Source organism: Marmota flaviventris, chromosome 11 (assembly GCF_047511675.1).
Source record: "Marmota flaviventris isolate mMarFla1 chromosome 11, mMarFla1.hap1, whole genome shotgun sequence".
NCBI lineage: Eukaryota > Metazoa > Chordata > Mammalia > Rodentia > Sciuridae > Marmota > Marmota flaviventris.
This window is the reverse complement of record NC_092508.1, coordinates 66781183-66799012: the sequence shown is the minus strand read 5'-3', so window position 1 is coordinate 66799012 and position 17830 is coordinate 66781183. Positions and strand designations below refer to the sequence as shown.

The 17830-nt window shown below is 34.0% G+C and overlaps 1 protein-coding gene and 1 long non-coding RNA gene across 9 annotated transcripts in view; one reads left to right on the top strand and one right to left on the bottom strand.

The window, feature by feature from the left end:
* The window catches only part of LOC139707650 (uncharacterized), a 168777-nt gene that overhangs the window by 62639 nt on the left and 88308 nt on the right, over window positions 1-17830 (top strand). Inside the window, exon 3 of one of the 2 annotated variants that reach the window (XR_011709116.1) lies at window positions 2462-2523. The exons of the other annotated variant lie outside the window; for it this stretch is intronic. This is a non-coding gene — a long non-coding RNA (uncharacterized lncRNA). Of the gene's footprint in view, window positions 1-2461; window positions 2524-17830 lie in introns of those variants that run through there. 2 annotated transcript variants of the gene reach the window in all.
* Window positions 177-17830, bottom strand: part of Cobll1 (cordon-bleu WH2 repeat protein like 1) — a 148844-nt gene continuing 131190 nt past the window's right edge. For 5 of the 7 annotated variants that reach the window (XM_071619117.1, XM_071619120.1, XM_071619123.1 and 2 more), the window contains 5 exons: window positions 16527-16761; window positions 15495-15592; window positions 9282-10825; window positions 7301-7477; window positions 177-1478 (listed from right to left, as the gene is read on the bottom strand). In XM_071619117.1, coding sequence (XP_071475218.1) covers window positions 1392-1478; window positions 7301-7477; window positions 9282-10825; window positions 15495-15592; window positions 16527-16761 — 2141 coding nt within the window. In that variant the 3' untranslated portion in view covers window positions 177-1391. Of the gene's footprint in view, window positions 1479-6080; window positions 6153-6176; window positions 6237-7300; window positions 7478-9281; window positions 10826-15494; window positions 15593-16526; window positions 16762-17830 lie in introns of those variants that run through there. The other 2 variants (XR_011709114.1, XM_071619119.1) reach the window with 2 other exon arrangements.

The window sequence follows — 17830 nt, the reverse complement described above, 5'->3', positions numbered from 1 at the left end:
GAAGTAGGGATCCAATTTTTTCCCCAAGCAAATAACCAATTAAACACAATTTTTCAAAAATTAACTCATTTATCAGGAGTGATGCTAAGCATTTTATGTGCTCAGTCCCCGGTTTTACAGTAAGAATGTCAGGGCTTAAATGTGTACTCAGGAGCCCCAATAAATGGTAGACCATATAGTAATTGTTTGTTTATTGGCCAACAGAGATGTGTTTCATCAGGTGAGGCACATAAATATGCTGATTGGCACAAATTACATTTTTAACAAAAGGCACCCCCAATATATAACCTGCTTTTATTAAATAGGAAAAAAAATCAATACATTTTAAAGAGTCATATATCCCAACAGCTTTTGTGAAAACCAACAAAATGTCAGCTTGTTTGAACAAAGCTTTTAGAATGAGCAATTCTTCAAGCAGGGAAAAGACACCAATAGGCTCTATTCCCCAGGCTCTGTTTTGCTTTACCATTTTAGTATTCATGTAAATATATATTATTATTTAGAATATTAGCATCTGAACTAAATAATGACCCATTTTAATTAAAACCAGGATGTTTGGAACTTCCAAATAGTCTGAAGTTTTCCAATATGGACATAAACTAGCTCCTATTCCTCTTTCTATATTAAATGTGTCACAATATAACATTTTCACAGGAAGATGTTTAAGGCTCTGGCACATAAAATATGTAATTTGTGTGATAAATTATATACAGAAAATATTTAAAATTCTCCTGTGCAACTTGAGCTCTAAACATTCAAAAACAAAAAGTGTTCCAGGTTAATAAAATTTTAAAATATATTTCCTCTAAATTTGACACTGATTTGTAATTACATAAAATACATATGTCTTGCATAATGTGATTCCTCAAATGAAAATAATTGAACAGAATATATTTGATACCACTAGTTTTCTAGATCATCCTTTCTGCACAAAAATAGTCTTTCATATAACTTATAAATGTTTCCATTTCAACTAACACTGACACAGCAAATATCAGATCTGTTTTCTTATTCATGTGTCACACAAATATGTCTATAAATCTTAATTTATATTTGTCTCAGTAGACAAAAGCAATAAAGAATGTCAGTAAGAGATATCAATAAAGGGTGCTTATTTCTCATTTGAAAAACAAAATGAAAGTCATTTAAACCTTGTTTGAAAGTTCTAAAGCAGCATATTTAGCTCTTAAAAAAAAAAGACCAAAACAATAATTATAAATTATAAATTCTAATAATTCTTCTTTTGGCATGAAAAGCCAGAGCACAAATTCTTACACTTTAATAGGTAATATATTAGTGTACATCTGAATATACATTTGCCAACATTCTCCGTTGGTAGGAAGCTGGTCTGTGAAGTGGAAGCAGTGAAGTTCACTGTGGCGGGGCCACACTTAATGGCCATCCTGGGCATCAGAGGACATGGAATGGCTGAGTCCCGACCTCCCATTCACAGATATCGTATTTGGTGGAACAGTAACCTAAGAGGAAGAAACACACTTTGCACGCATCAATTTAAAATGGGACAGCTGTCAAATTTTCAACAATTAGCACATTTTAACTTCTTTTTAATTGAAAGTGTTAACATTCAGCATTTATTATTTCAATAAATTACAAATAACCAAGGATAAATGTTCACTCTACCATGAAATGAAAAACCAGAGAGTTGTTATTTCCACAACAAACAAGTTAAATAATCCATTAACACATCTTCGGCTTTATAAAATTACCAAATCAACATAAAGGACAAGAGCACAAACAGACTGCAGGCCAAGCTGTTAAAGAGCATTTTTAGCTAGATTAATTCTGGCTCCCCAAGAGTGCTTTGGAAAATGCAACCAAGGAAAGTAAATTTCACAAAGGAATGATTTTACAATTTTTATATTGATAACATGTATTATCTTGATGTTTCATTCTCAGTGACCTCTTATTTATTAAAAACAACAATAAATGGTTTTAAAAAGAACTTTTTCATCTGTAGGGCTAAGAAAGGTCAAATCTATGACTCTTATGCCACAACAATTGTGGAGGTTTTGGGATTTCTTTTTAGTAAATAAACTCCTAAGTTTTGGAATTCTTTTGAAAGTCTATTTGCAAACTGTTAGTGAATAAAAACACTAAAGAATTTTCTAAATAGCTCAAAATTACAACTTAAAAGAATGTAAGGAAAAAATCATGTGGATCCTGAATAGTGGAACTATTTTGAACATAAAATGAAAATGTTTTTAAAAACCAGTTTATCTAGACTATAATTTGGCTAATTTGGCTTCATAACCAAATGCTATCATTTCCTCATAAGACAAGAATTGAAGTAACAATGCCTGCAGATTCGACCAACAAAGTAAGCTGGTGAAAAGGAAAAGAAAATTTGTAAATTTAGTTTGGATTTGGTTTCCTTGTATTTCATTTCTTCCTTTTACTAAACAAAGATTAAGTAACTTTCAGTAATGAAATTTCTTGTCAGCCTTGAAAATCCAAGATGGAGCCGAGTCGTTGATACTACCTGCCTGGGGCGGGGAGGAGGGGGTGGAGAAGAAGAAATGCTGCTGCCAGGGGAGGGAACTCATCTGCACCCTCTTCAGTGTTCAAATGGGATTCCTCTCCAAGTACAGACAACAGACAAGTAATGACATTTTACTGTGTAACCTTGGCCCCAAAGTCTCCATGTGTAGAATTAGTTTTTGTAATTCATGCCAAAATTAGAGTCCTCATAGTTCTTTGTAAGAAAAAAAAAATTGTCTCATGTACTTAAAAAGACATACTGATGGAGCTAAATTCTTAGAAGTAAAACATGCTCACTGCAGCACCATGTATAAATCCAATTTAATGGTTATCAATAAGTAGCAAATAGGTTCTGTTATACTCATAAAGGTTAATATTATGTAGGCTTAAAAACAATAGGATAGATCTATATGTAATAAGATGGGAAGCTTCAAAAAGATCGTCTTATGAAATATTCCATTTTGGTAAGCTAAATATGTTTATATATTATAAAAGTGGCCTGGAAGGTTAGCAATCTATCAAGAGTGGTTACTTGTGAAAGAAAAGAGCCATTTGCTTTGATGTTTAAATTTTTGTTTACTAAACTTTTAAATATGAGAGAACATCCTTAAAGAACTATTCTATAAATTCTAGGAGGCAAAGATCTTATCTATTTGGTTACCATATTATATCAATTTTTCAAGCGCCTGGCACAGTGTAGGACTTAGTAAGTATTTCTTACTGTAGAGAGAGCTATCAACCTGAAATCTTTTGTTCAAATCAAACCAAGGAAACAAACAAAAAACAGGCCAGTTAAATAAACAAAACATGCCAGTCAGATTCTGGGTGACTTCCCCAGTTTTTTACCGCCCCGCCCCCACCCCAGGCCTCTACCTATCCAAAGTTAAAATTTTCAATCTGAGGAAATATTTATTATCAAGGGTAAAACATTATTCATCAGTTTATTTTCAAACTTTATTTTTACAAAGCTATATTCTCTTTGTAACAGTATAACGACCTGCTTTTTAGTCAATTAGGCACCCTACAGTATAAAAAGCATCCAAAGAAGTTCTTGTGTCAATACAGGCCAACATTAATCTTATTCTCTGTAAATAACTTTATAGTTGATATATAAATCTCAACATGAAACCCAATTTGTGAACTACTGAACTAGATTAATGCTTTGTATGAAAACAGGACTGATCTCTGTGATTACATGGTTGAATGGAGACAAGGTGTGGAAAAACCCTCCAAAATGTGAAAAAAAACATGGCATGTTAACAATCCCATTTACACTACAACAATCAACTAACTAATTGTTCTAATGTGAACCAACCATTCACAGGTTAATTATTCAGGTAAGAAAGAGAGCCATAAAGCAGGTTGATACCTGGAGTTAAATTGAACATTTGGGTGCCAAAATAGAGGCAAGCACAGAGCCAACTTTCTGATGAGCGATCTAAACCTACTGTCAAAAATCACTGGAGATTTTATTTGGCAATATCATTGTTGTTATAATTTTAAATGTCAGAATTTAAAAGAAACTAGGAGAAATCTTCATTACATGACAAAAACATGGAACTAAAGCAAGTATTACAAGAAATGAAGAGCCTGTGTCCATTTTCACTACCTTTTGCAATTTTTTGAAATACAAGTCAGAAAAGTGCTGTGAAGGTAGACATACAGTCCAATGAAAGCAAATGAGAACAACTTACCAACACAGGTCAAAAGAAAGAACACTGCCAGCCCCCTACTGATCTGACTTTAAAAATGGGATATCTTATCATGTATTTTTGCATTAATTTGTATTTCATATATATTGCATCAAGTAGTATTTATCTTGATAGTTTTTAGGTTCCCCATTATATTGAATGCCTATTCTATAAGCCCTTAACAACTCCTCCTCTTTTCCTCTTGAGGAACCATAGCCATGATTTTTATAATTACTACTTTGCTTTAATTTTTTTAAAATTACTTATTTATTTTTGGTGCTGCCGATTGAATGTAGGGTCTTGCTCATGGCAAGCATGTTCTCTACCACCAAGATACATCCCAAGCCCCACTTCATTTCTAAAGAGGACCACACCTATGCATGCATCACCAATATACAAGTTTTTAATACTGCTAAATATCTCATGGATAAATTTGTGTGTGTGCTCCTCTTATAATGTCATGTTTGGCTCTATTTCATTCATTGTATTGCTATATGATCATATAAGCTTTGAATGCACTGTTATATTTTCTATTATCTTTGGATATTAGAGTTATACTTATTTAGAGCTACTGCATATGACACTACATGAACACACTTATATGTAAGTCCTGGCACACAAAAACACAATTTTCAGAATTATATGACTAAAAATAAAAATGCTGGTCGTCAATTTTGCATATTGAAAACAGTATTAGATCTTATGACCATTTTTTTTGTGAAATAAAATGGGTTAATGTATGAAATATTCACTGAAAAAGATTTAGGAGATCCCACTCTACAGACAGAGCTATCAATAACCTCCTAGTCCAAGAGATGAAATTTTAAACTCAATAGAATCTGAAATAATGAGTTTTAAATAGGATACAATTATAGGATCATCATTTCAGCCTCCTTTCTGTGTTGATCCACATCCAGCTCATTCTGGAAGTAATGAGAGTTTTCTGTGTGAAAGCACTGCCAACTCAGGGCCAGTAACACACCAAATACACAGCTGCCTGCTGTACGATTCTGTTGGCTTAAAAGGCATTTCCAACTTAATGCACAGTATTTGCAGTTAGTTCAATGGAATTGATTAATGTATTCACCAACTAAGTTCAGTGGCACTGCAGTCAATTTCTGTGTGGTTACTGGTTCTCCTGGGGGCTGATGTGACACTGTTTTTCAGGCCTAGGCTGTGAACGTGCAGAAGATAGAGGCTTCATTTTATTCATTTTTGCATTCCCAGTATCTAGTAAAATATTTGGTACTTGGAACTTATGTGTTTGAAATTGCTTGTCAGATTTATTGAATTGAGAAAACTATAGCTGCACAGTGACTGGTTTGAAACTCATCTTTAATTTACCAGATGAGAAATAGAAAATTTTTCAAAAATAAGACTGTACAGTTTATTAACATGAGCATATTTCCCCCTTTAAATGTAAATTTGTCATGATCTGTGAAATGCCAATTTCAATATTTAAAGCTATACCAAATTTTTATGCTGCTTGGCACCTAAATGCAGCTCCCCACCTGCCAAAAAAAAAAAAAAAAAAAAAAAAAAAAAAACCTATGAAATTCAACACTAATCCCCCTGAATTATTTGTTTCCTTCACTCTTGAAAGCACTGTTTCCATGTTTACCCAGATCTGAGCACCGTGTCTTCTGGGAAAAGAACATCTGTCATTCAAACACATGGAGAAAACTGGCTAGAGCAGCTGAGTATGGCAAGTGCTGAAGTCCTTGAGACACCCAAGTTGCCTTTCCCTTTTTTTTTTTCTATTTTTGCAGCATTCCTGCTCCTTTGCAGATTTAATTTCTGTTGAGCTCAATGTTTTGCTCAACAAGTCTCTTAACTCTTCTCTAAATAGTTTCTAAAATGTTTAGAAAAGGAATTCACAAAATCAAATACCTAGGGAGTCAGTGGAATCCCGAGGACTTTCCTTCTGTCTTCAGTGTTGAGGTATTTCTAATAGGATGACTACTGGGGAAACAAGCAGTAGGAATGCAGAGATGATTGACTCTGGGAAGTCTTGGTGCAGTTTTTGCTCAAAGTTCACCATGTACCCTTTCAGGACATGAAGGATATAGAGTGAAGAAACTCACCCGCAAAAATTTCCTTGGGACACTCATTTAGCCTTTGCCCTGAAGAAAGACACACCCTCCTCTCTCCTGCTTTCTACACCTCCATGAAGAACAGCTAGACAACTATGGCAGGACATTATGCAGACTGTGGTTTCTGTATTAGTTCTCATCTACATTCTCTAGATTTTTTTTTTTTTTTTTTTGGTGGTGGTGGTACTGGGGTGACCTACCACTGAACCACATCTCCAGGCCTTTTTTAAATTTTGAGACAGGGTCTCACTAAGTGGCCCAGACTCAAACTTGAAATGCTCCTGCCTCAGCCTCCCAAGTAGCTGGGATCATGGGTATGTGCCAGCACACCCCAATTCTCTTATTTATTTGGTGAGGATGGGGGGAAACCAGGGATTGAACTCAAGGGCACTCAACCACTGAACTGCATCCCTAATCCTATTTTGTATTTTATTTAGAGACAGGGTCTCACTGAGTTGCCTAGCACCTCGCTATTGCTGAGTCTGGCTTTGAACTCACAATCCTCCTGCCTCAGCCTGCCAAGCTATTGAGATTTCAGGCATGTGCCACCATTGCCGGGCTCTCTTATTCTTTTGATTAAAGCTATATAACTCTTCTAACTACACCCATGACAGTTATTTTGGAGAAGCTATGTCTAGAAACTTGGCGGTTCCCATCACTGGAAGTCCACCTTTTCTGGAATAGGGAGCAATCTTCTAAAGAATATTAATGTGCTAACATAATTTCTTAAAATAAGACATCGGAGCACTGTCAACTATATATAATTATACATAATGAACCAAAAGTCATGTTCTGCACCTGGCTCATGTTGTGGAAAATAGATCCAACATTTTAAACTATTTATAAGACTCTGGACTCTTTCAGTTTATAATTCAAAAATGACCCCTTACATAAAAGAGTAAACTTCTGGCCTCCTCTCAATTAGGATTTAAATGCTAGAAAAAAGTTTCCCTCAAGTACTAGTTTGACAATGTTGAAAATAAACCCACTGTCACCCATCTGATAAAGAAAACTTACCCTTTTCAATTTGGCAGCAGCCTCTCCAGAACGGATTGCAGTCAGTAAACTCTGTCGGATCTGTTCTGGGTCAGGGCTTTGGAATGTTAAAGAACTTTGTCTCTTAAGGGTGAATGATGGGCAGTCAGCTGGAGTTGGTGTTGGAGAATTTTGTTCATTATGTGCAGAGTTATTTGGCTACAAAAATAAATGCATGATATTTATATGAATTCCAAGGGAAGAATAGTTCAATTTTATAAAACATTTTCATCACCAATAGTTCTTTAAGAATCACCATTTGCCCAATGGGTAATTTAGATATGGCTGTTTCTTCACCCAATAAATTCTCTTTACTGCCAGAGCTGAACTAGAAGATGATGACATTACTTTACTTTCCCTTCCCTTCAACAGAGGAGGCTAAGGAAGAAAAATGGTTTCTCTCTTTCATGGATACAGTTTACTGTGTGGAGTCAAATAATGCTGATATTTCCAATACATGGAGTTGACTAGAAGAGCCAAACTAATAATCAGAAAATTCTACAAAATTAAAAATAATCCATGTTCATGGTTTCAATATACAGGTTGGAAAATGATTATTTTTGAAAGCACAAATATTGACAATTTCATAGTGGTTAAATCTAATGTATCTTTTAATAAAGGAATATTAATTACTACATGTAAATATGTATTTTGTGTTTCAGGAAGTCATGGAGACTTTGTGTTGGCTGTTTTATTTTTCCCATGAGGATAAAAATAAACATTAGTAACTTCCAAATTGAAGAATAAAAATCTTAAACTTCTTAGGAAGGAATATTCAGTATCAGAATTAACTGCCAAATCAAGTAATCTTAAAGATGTCTTTTTCCAACTGCCATAAAAAAATGAGTTAAATATGGTTTGGACAATGACTCAAAAAATGCATTATATAAATCAAAGTTCCATTGTTTAGGAATGGTATTCCAGTTTAAGGAAAAAATGCAGGTTTTATTCCCAACTCAAGAATTAAAGTCTATATCATGTATCACTTCCTGATGCTTTAACAAAGTAATAAATGTAAATATTTTCCACTTTAAATATTGCTTTAAAATTACTGAAAAATATGCACTTGGCAGTATGGTTCATGTTCTCTTACTCTAAGAATGTTTGAAAAAGTAGTGTAAAATACTTCTGGAACTGTCACACAAATATGAAAGTATTCTTTAAACACCATCAGAGTAAATGTACACAAAACATTTCTTAAAACTCACATGCAGATTATCATGAGTCACACTGTGAATTTCACACCCTCATTGCCTATACAGTCTGAACCTGGCAAAATACACCATTTAGTTGACTAAGCATCAACTCAATGACACACTTTTTGGTAAGTTGTTAATGCTAGACAGTAGTTAGATGATGTTTTAGTCAACACATGTGTAACTGGAAAAGGTGACCTTAACAAAATGGGGAATTAAGAAAGTTACACTTTAGAACTGATTTCAATTTGAAATAGTTACATGCAAAAATGTATGGTCAGCTGTGAGGTTGAATGTATATAATAGAAAAGGCACAGCCCAGGTGTTCGGTTACTTTATCTAGTCTTTGATACTGCTGTTTCATATAACCAACACTGTTTATATTGCATTATATAGTACTATAAAACTTGAAGAGAAAATGAAGTAAGCCAGGACATCCAGAAAAATTTAAAATGAATTAGCAAAGAAAGTAGTTCAAACTCTAAACTAGTAAATTAACAAGGCCTATGAATGAAGAAAATTTAATATCATTACTAATAATACAATTATATAATGACAACCTTATAGTAATATCTAATCAAGTTATGTGAATTATACACAGTAAATAATATTATATGTATTACTTTCTTCCCTATAGTAGCATGATATCCTATTAATAAGAATTCAGAGTTCTGTAATGCACAAACACACCAACATGCTTGTTATCCACTATTTTAACCAGGTTCCATAATAATCTGAATACTTATTTTTTAAAAGGTAACATTTACCTTATCCATCATATCAATTTGTGGGATGTCTGCACACCTGTGTACACAGCAAGTCTTCCCATCCTCTGTGTGAGCTGGAGGTTGGGTGGATGCACCCACACTGGGTGACTCGGGCCGTGCCTTACTGAAAGACTGTGACCTCTTCACAACAGCAAGGGCAAATGGCGAAGGAGCAGAACTTGAGTATGGTCTTGGGGCACCAAAAGTTTTCAAAGTCTTCAGGTTTACTGCTGCTACCTGACTAGCGGGAAGAGGCATAGGCTTGGGAGCTACCGGAGGAGGAGAGGTTTCAGCAGGTTTCTGGTTGATGATGTCATCCTCCATCTTTTTAATTTGGGGCTGTGGAGCTGGGTGAGTAGTTTTACTTAAGGGAGGAAGTGTCTGTTCTGAATGAGGCAGTGTGTCCCTTTCCATCTCTTTTTTTGTTAGTTCCTTGGGGGCAGGATTAGGGACAGTATGGACATTCTTGGCAGCTGCAGATGTCACATACTGACCTGATACTCTCTTCTGCATCTGCAAGAAAAAAGAACTTGGTTTGGCCTGGGGATTTGAAATCCGAGATTTAAATTTCGATTCCAAAATATTGTTTATTTCTTCCAAATTTGGCGCAAAAGGAGCTGTGCCAGTGTCTCTAGTCATTCTGGGAGGTTTCAGAGGATTAGTCACAGCACCATCGGGTGCGCTCACAGCCCTGTGCAACTGTTGCTCTGTTCTCAAGTTAGGCTTTGGTTTAGGGTCTAGCTGTAGCTCCCCTGGGCCTTCAGAAGTAACAAGGTCTTGTGTTTGCAGGGCAACCTCCTTCACATTCCCTGAAGTATGAATCTTTTGATCATCTTTATACCCTATGGTTTCTGATTCCCAGTCTTTCAGTATATCCAGGGATTTGGGAGGTACTATTTTGTAAGTAGTCATTCCAATTTTGGGTATATACTCTCTTGTAATTTCATTGGAAGGTTTTGGCTTGGGATTATAGTCTTGTCTATAAAGTGGCAGATTCTTTAGGTAAGAAGCAGATGAATATTTATCAATTCCATCTACAGGAGACAAAAGATCATCATTGCTTTGTGCACAAGCTGGATCTTTTATGGCAAGTCTGTCTTCTGAATATACGACTGGGGTGCTCTGAATCCTCAATTCTCTTGAGGTAATTACAGAATTTTGTAGATTCAAAGATAGGTGTTGAGTTGGTTTGTTATTTGAAGTTTGCACACTTTCATCAACTTTGAAAGCAGACAAATTATGATCTTGGTGATTCCCCTCAGAACTGTTGCTGGAAGGGATTGTCTGAATTGCCGCATCTTGCATTTTCATCTTTTCTGCACCAAGCTGATTCAGTTTGTGGTCTGGTACTGATGCTGCTGCTAGATGATTTTCCTTGGAAGTTACAACATTAACAGTTTTATGTGCTTGATATCTTGACTGTCTGTCAACTTCCATGACTGCATCCTTATTTTTTGCTTCCCCTTCTACATTGATTTCTGTTCTCATTCTATTTTTCATAGTATCTTCTGTATTTGTTGTAAGGACAATGATTTCATTCTGAACTATTGAGAGAAAAAATAGAAAAACTCAAGTTTACAATGTTTGCCTCATCCAACCTATAATCAGTTGGTTTGAATGCTACAGATAATCTTTATATCACTAATTATACAAATTCAGGCAGTGGCATACAGAGAAAGCAGTAAGGGCTGTACACTCAAAAGAACCTGAGTTTGGAACCTCTTTAACTAATGTGGCCACATGTTAAATTATAATAACCCCTCACAGCTTTATTTTGCTGACACATAAAGAGGTGAAAATATGTTGGTTAGTTTTACAATACTGTGGATTGAACCCAAGGTCTCAACCTTGCAGGTAAGTGCTCTACCACTGAGTCCATCCACAGCCTTTTGTTAAATTTTTAAATTTTGAGAATGCTTTAGTAAATTGTTGAGGCTGCCCTCAAACTTGTGATCCTGAGTGGCTTGGATTATAGGTATGAAAATAAGTATTCTAAATTATAGATATAATTATATGTAAATTATACAGATACATATGCACACACATCTACATATATGTACACATTTATCACTTAGGTAATATTTTAAGATAGAATATTGTCTAGAATAGGCAATACAGAGAAGGCAGCTATGTTCCTTTTATAAGTAAAGATTTCATTTTTCCATCATTGTTAATGAAGAAAGAAATTGATAAATTCAAAAATTGTAATTTTCCCTCCATTTAGAATCTTTTTTCCATAGCCCCTCATGTATACTTATATTTCATACCTAGTACTAAAATAATCTCAGTAAATATCATTTTTAATTAAGGCAAACAACAGAAAACATTACCTTTAAGAAAGTAAAGAACTGGAGTTATAGCTCAATGGTAGAGCACTTGCCTAGTATGTGTTAAGGCCTTGCTTGGGTTCAATCCCCAGCATCACCAAAAAAAAAAAAAAAAAAAAGAAAAGAAAAAAGAAAGAAAATTGAAGTAAAAACAAAAAACAGTCTATTTGATTGTCATGTTCATTGGGTGTCCTTACTAAAGTCTTTTGGAGGAATTTGGTTTTAGTCATAACATGGTTGATTTCAACCTTATAAAAACAAAAATGTTAGTTTTGATTTTTCTCTGTGGGGAAAAAGTATCTTTATTCTTCTAGAGTTGTAGCCCAAGAGATCTGTGACAGTTTCCTTCTCAGATCCTGTTGACTTTTCCTCTAATTCTAGTTCATATGACCTGAAAATGCAAATAGCCTGCCAATCCCTGGGTTAGTAGCAACAGCTTCTACTCCACAGGATGGCAGAGAACTGGAATAGCATCTGGAAGTGTGCAGGCATTATGAACATGCATCCATACCTAGTAAGGACCTGTTCCTCTCTATTCAAATGCTCTGAGGCATCGTTTCTCCTGCATGATGACCAGTAACCTCCCTTTTCAGATATGGGAATGGCTTGCATAGCACTAATAAGTGGCGGGCCTCAAAAGTCAACTCATGAAAGACGTCAAGTATTTCTCTATAGTTTTATCATCACCCACTTTTACCTAAAAGAGGATGAGATCAAACACAAGCCCTAAAATTGGAGGAGCTACAGTAAATAGTTTCTCTGAAAACAAACAAACAAAACCATACAAGTTATACCCAAACAAAATAAGTCATGATGTCAGGTAAATTTTTATGTAATTTAAAAAAAATTCACATTTTTAAACATTGCTTAAATGTACTATTATTTGGTCATGGCAGCTAATATTTGTGTTATCAGATTACTATATCAAGTATGTCATTTAAAAATATAATTTATTTTTATTTTTCCCAAATAAAATTCAACTGATTATCACATTATGTTCACTATTTGAGTGACTTCTTTTCTCAATGACCAAGAACTGAAAACTTTTGGGATTTAAAAATTAAGAATATGTAAGATAAGGAAGCAAAGAAGAGGCACATTTCTGCTTCTGCTCTTAATTAACTTGGTTAAGTATTTAATGTTTATATGGAAAGCACTATTCTGAACACTATTATGAGCACAAAAGAATGTAAGACATATTTTTTGGCAATAGAAAATGAGCCTAAATGCAATTATCAAGAATACAAGTAACAATGATTGTTTGCGAGATTGTGGGGGAAAGGGTATACTCATACATTGTTCAAGGAACCACAAATTAGTACAACCACTCTGGAAAGCAGAATGGAGATTCCTCAGAAAACTTGGCAAGGAACCACTATTTGACCCAGATGTCCCACTCCTTAGTATATACCCAGAAGATCTAAAATCAGCGTACTACAACGACACAGCCACATCAATGTTTATAGCAGCTCAATTCACAATAGCTAAGCTATGGAACCAACCTAGATGTTCATCAACAATTGAATGGATAAAGAAATTATGGTGGGTAGGGGTGTGTGTGTGTGTGTGTGTGTGTGTGTGTGTGTGTGTGTATGATGGATATATTATATATATGTATATATGATACACACACACACACACACACACACACACACAAATGGATTATCACTCAGCCATAGAGAAAGGTTTTATGACATTTGCTAGTAAATAAATGAATCTGGAGACTATCAAGCTAAGTGAAATAAGCCAATCCCCAAAACCAAAGGTCAAATATTCTCTCTTATATGTGATGCTAACCCACAAAGAGGGGAGGGGAGGGGAGGGGAACAATAGAAGTTCATTGGATTAGATAAAGGGGAATGAAGGGCAGGGAAGATAGGAATAGGAAAGACAGTAGAATGAATCTGACATAACTTTCCTATGTACATATATGAATACATCACAGTCAATCTCAACATTGTTTATGTCCATAAGACTGGGATACTAATTAGAATAAGGTATATTCCATGCTTATAAAAATATACAAAAATAGATTCTACTGCTATGTATAACTAAAAAGAATAAAAATTTTAAAAAAGTAAATGAGCCTAAATATATTTGCTTCTTTCTTGCTGTTTCTTATTTTCCACTGAATATATTTTGAAACTGGATATTATCCAGTTTCAAAAACAGAAATATTTTCCAAGAGGAAGTAAATCAATGTAAAAATATAAATTAAATTATATTAAATCCTCCTTAACAAACACTAATTTATTAGTCTTATATTCCAAATTTGTTTTTTATATTTTCATTGGGTTAGACCTACTGAATCATTGAATTTAGCTCTAAATTTTTCATCAACATTTCACAATTATTCCCCATGATTTCAGGCCTGGATGTTTAGAATCACCACTGAATTTATTAGCTAATTCCCCCTCATACATATCTGACAAGAGTCTTACTTGGTCTGTGAATGGCCAAGTTATTTTCCAAGGGTGGCCAGTAGAAGGAGAACGTAGCTTCTGTACTGCAATGTCCTTTCTCTACTCAAAATTAATATAAACCTCTACAATCTGACCAAAGGATGGTTTAAATAAGTGTATACTGTAGGTGAAAAGAGAATAAAACCACTTTAGGGATAATAAATTATTTATTTTTAAAATCACCTAAAGTTGACAAAAGGTCATTGCAAAGTGTGTGCAAATCAAAATAAATATTACGTAAATGTACTGTGACCCCAGCGCTAACTTGATGTCAAAATCTTTGAAAATAATATACTAAATCATTTTTGCTAAGAAAGAAGTAGCTTTTAAATCATGATTTCTCAGTAGGAATGCTACTGCCATCACAGTATATGAAGGGAAAAAATAATCAAGATATAAAGAATAGGAAATGATTTACACATGGAGAAATGACATTCTCCATGTGTCTCAGAATGGGACTGAACATTTGAAGTAAAGTCAATCAGCAGCATACACATTCAGGTTTACATATACATACCATAAAAAAGAAACTGGCATAGATATACAGATATCATTGGGACTATGACTTCTTATTCAAATATGAATATTATAGTCTTATGTTTTTTATGAATCTTAACTGGGTTTTGTATGTTAACATGGGTTGGGATATCAGCATTCATAAATCACTTTCTTCTTATTCCCTTGAAATATATCATTGTGCAAGATCAATTTCTCTGATACAAGATGATCCAATTCAATTGAGGAGTCAGGAATACAGAACTGCATGGCTTCTAGGAATCATGTAACAAAATTAACAAAGTGGTAGGATTTAGATGGAAAATTGTTTTCTCTGCAAAAATGGGATGAGCATAGACCAAATGATAGAATGGAGGGAACTACATCATAGGAAAAAGAAGAAACTGTCTTGAGATGGGAATGAGAATTGGGGAAAGTGTAAATAAGATTACATAATTAGATGGTTTGAGCCTTGAAAATCAGGCAGATGAGTTTCATCCAAAATATAGCAAATTGAGTATGATGTAAAATAGGATTGTGCTACAGAATTAAGAGGAAAACAGAAAAACAGAACAGAAATAGATGCCTAGAGGACATTGCTTTTAAGATCTAAGGTTGAAGCTCAACAATCCCTAAGACTTAACATCATCATCAAATGTAACGCACTGGATAGCTAAGAGCACACTTTGGAGTAATACGGACTGAGTTAAATTCTAGGTCCATCACTTATTAGTTGTGGGAATTAATATCTTTGTGATTCAATCTTCAATAAAATGGGACTAAAAATAATGTAACCATAATAGCCTGTAAATGAGGTGGGTATTAAATGAGTCAATATATAAGATTAAATGAGTTGATGTGTGTTAAGGATAGTCCTTGGCACATCATTGTCTACCAATGTATAAGCTGTCAGTGTTTATAAAACTCACCATTCTCTTCGCTTGGGCCCAAATCGGACTTCAAATTTCTTACACTGCGGGCTATCATATCTTCATTGCTTGTATCATACACAGTACTGTGTGACTCTCTGGAAGATATGATATTGTATATGTGTATACTATTCAAACTCATACAATAAGAAAACAGGCAATAATTTCCAAAGACAGATGGACTGAAATAATCATCTCTTTCTGCCAAATACTGAAAATTTAAAAGCAAAGAAAAAATTACAACTGAGAGGAAATGTTTCTGTGAAACCTAAGTTTTTTTTTTTTTTCATATAGTGGTCCTATTACACAGAAAGATATAAAAAGCTTGGGAAAATGGACTCATTACTAAAATAGTGTCTTTATTTTGATATTTTTGGTTATTTGTCTTTTAAAGAAAAAGGAAATTTAATGAAACATTTTTGTCTTCCATCTAGCAAAGTCAATTACGTAAATCGTACTTGAATTGACCTCACTGATTTTTTTCTAGTGACAGAATGGTTTAATTTGGAGACAATCCCATGCAAATTATGTTAAACCTCTGATGAAGATGATTTATTTTACTTGGCTGATTTCATCTTTATTCATGGTGTTGCATCTCAAACATAATATATGTGGAATTCACTATAGCTTTAGTTACCTAGGATAATATGGAAAGTGCCTTTCTGCATCATAAAGTTGACTGTAAAAATAATACTGGGGATTTGAACTTATACTCTAATACAGAGAATTCTTTTCATATGCCAGTGAGCATTTGATAAAAATTAAATGTTTCCTTTAAGTCAAATAAGTAATAGGCAAAATATACAAAAACATGCAAATTATGTTATGGCTTATATGACACAGGGATATTGAACTAGTAAATCTGATAGACTTTGAACACAATTACATACAAATAGATATGCTACTAATAAATATTTTTATCATGATGATGATAAGAGTGGTAGAATCTAAACAAAAGAAAAGTACTAACTAAAAAAGAATAGTACTAACTAAACAAATTGCCAGCAACACTCTGGCATTCAGACTACTTACGGTCCATCTGTGTTTCTAGTTTCTTGGTTTTCTTCCTTGGAGTTTGGAGAGGCCTCTCGGCTATTGATGCCAAGGGCTGAGTCAGAATCATTTTTCAGTGTATTTGTTATATCAGTAGATGCAAAAGGAATGTCTGGTGACTTCAGAGAAATATTTTCCACCTCATCTTTAGGCCCTTCACTCAGTTCTTCCTTTTCTTCTATTTCTTCCAGGCTATAATCAGAGCTTATTCCAGCTACAAAGAAATGCATATATCATCCTGAATATTAATTTATTTCATTTACCCTATGTAATACTAGCAAGGAAGGAATATTTAATAATTAGCTGAAGTCTTTAATCAGGTTCAAAATTAGTAGTGAAATGTTTTTCTCATGTGAATAATCATGTTAATATATAACAAGATTGTCTCACATGCATATAATCCTAAATACAATTTGCTATCACTCTAGGTTTTATTCATAGAAGATGATTTAGCATCATAAATGTCAAGTTAAATATTTCATTTAAGAGTACGTTTTTTAAAATGATTTTAAATCCATGCTGTAAATCAATGTAACTTAAATACAAGTTTATTTTAATGCAAATTAAACAAGCATGAGATTTTTGCACATAGAGTTTGACTCAGTAGTTATTAGCACTAACTATACCTGAAAATTATCTGAACCCCTTTTGAAAATACTCAAGCTCATACCCTACTCCTTAGCTATTAAATAAAAATCTCAAAAGGGTGGAGCCAAGAATGTTTAAGGTTCCTCCGGTGATTCTACTGTGCAACCAGGGTTAAATGATCTAAATGTTTAATATGTTTTTAACCTGGAAACAAGTATGAAGCACTGATAATTTTTACTACCACCCAGTTTGATCCTCAGAGGCAACTTCCTCCAACACATGTTTCCTGTATATTGTCAGAAAGCATAACATGCACACATAAGCAGATATCCATATTCACATTTCCTTTTTTGTTGGTTTATTTAATATAAATATAAGTATATTATACCCAATGTTTCGACCTAGCTTTGGATCTACTTATAATACCTTAAATATCATATACTAATATGTGTAGTTATCATTTTTCAACAGTTGTGGCTAATTTTTCATTGTATAAAAATGTGTTTTATCATTACTTCTTAGTATTGACAACCAGTGGTACTATGATAAAGTTGGAGACATCCTTAGCAGTTGATGTCCATAGTTAATGGTCAAGATGAGCTGTGAAAATAAATTTAAACCAAACACTAAGGTCCTGGAATTTTCTTAAATAAAATTAAACATCCAAGTAAAGTTTTATTTCTAAAGGAGGGAAA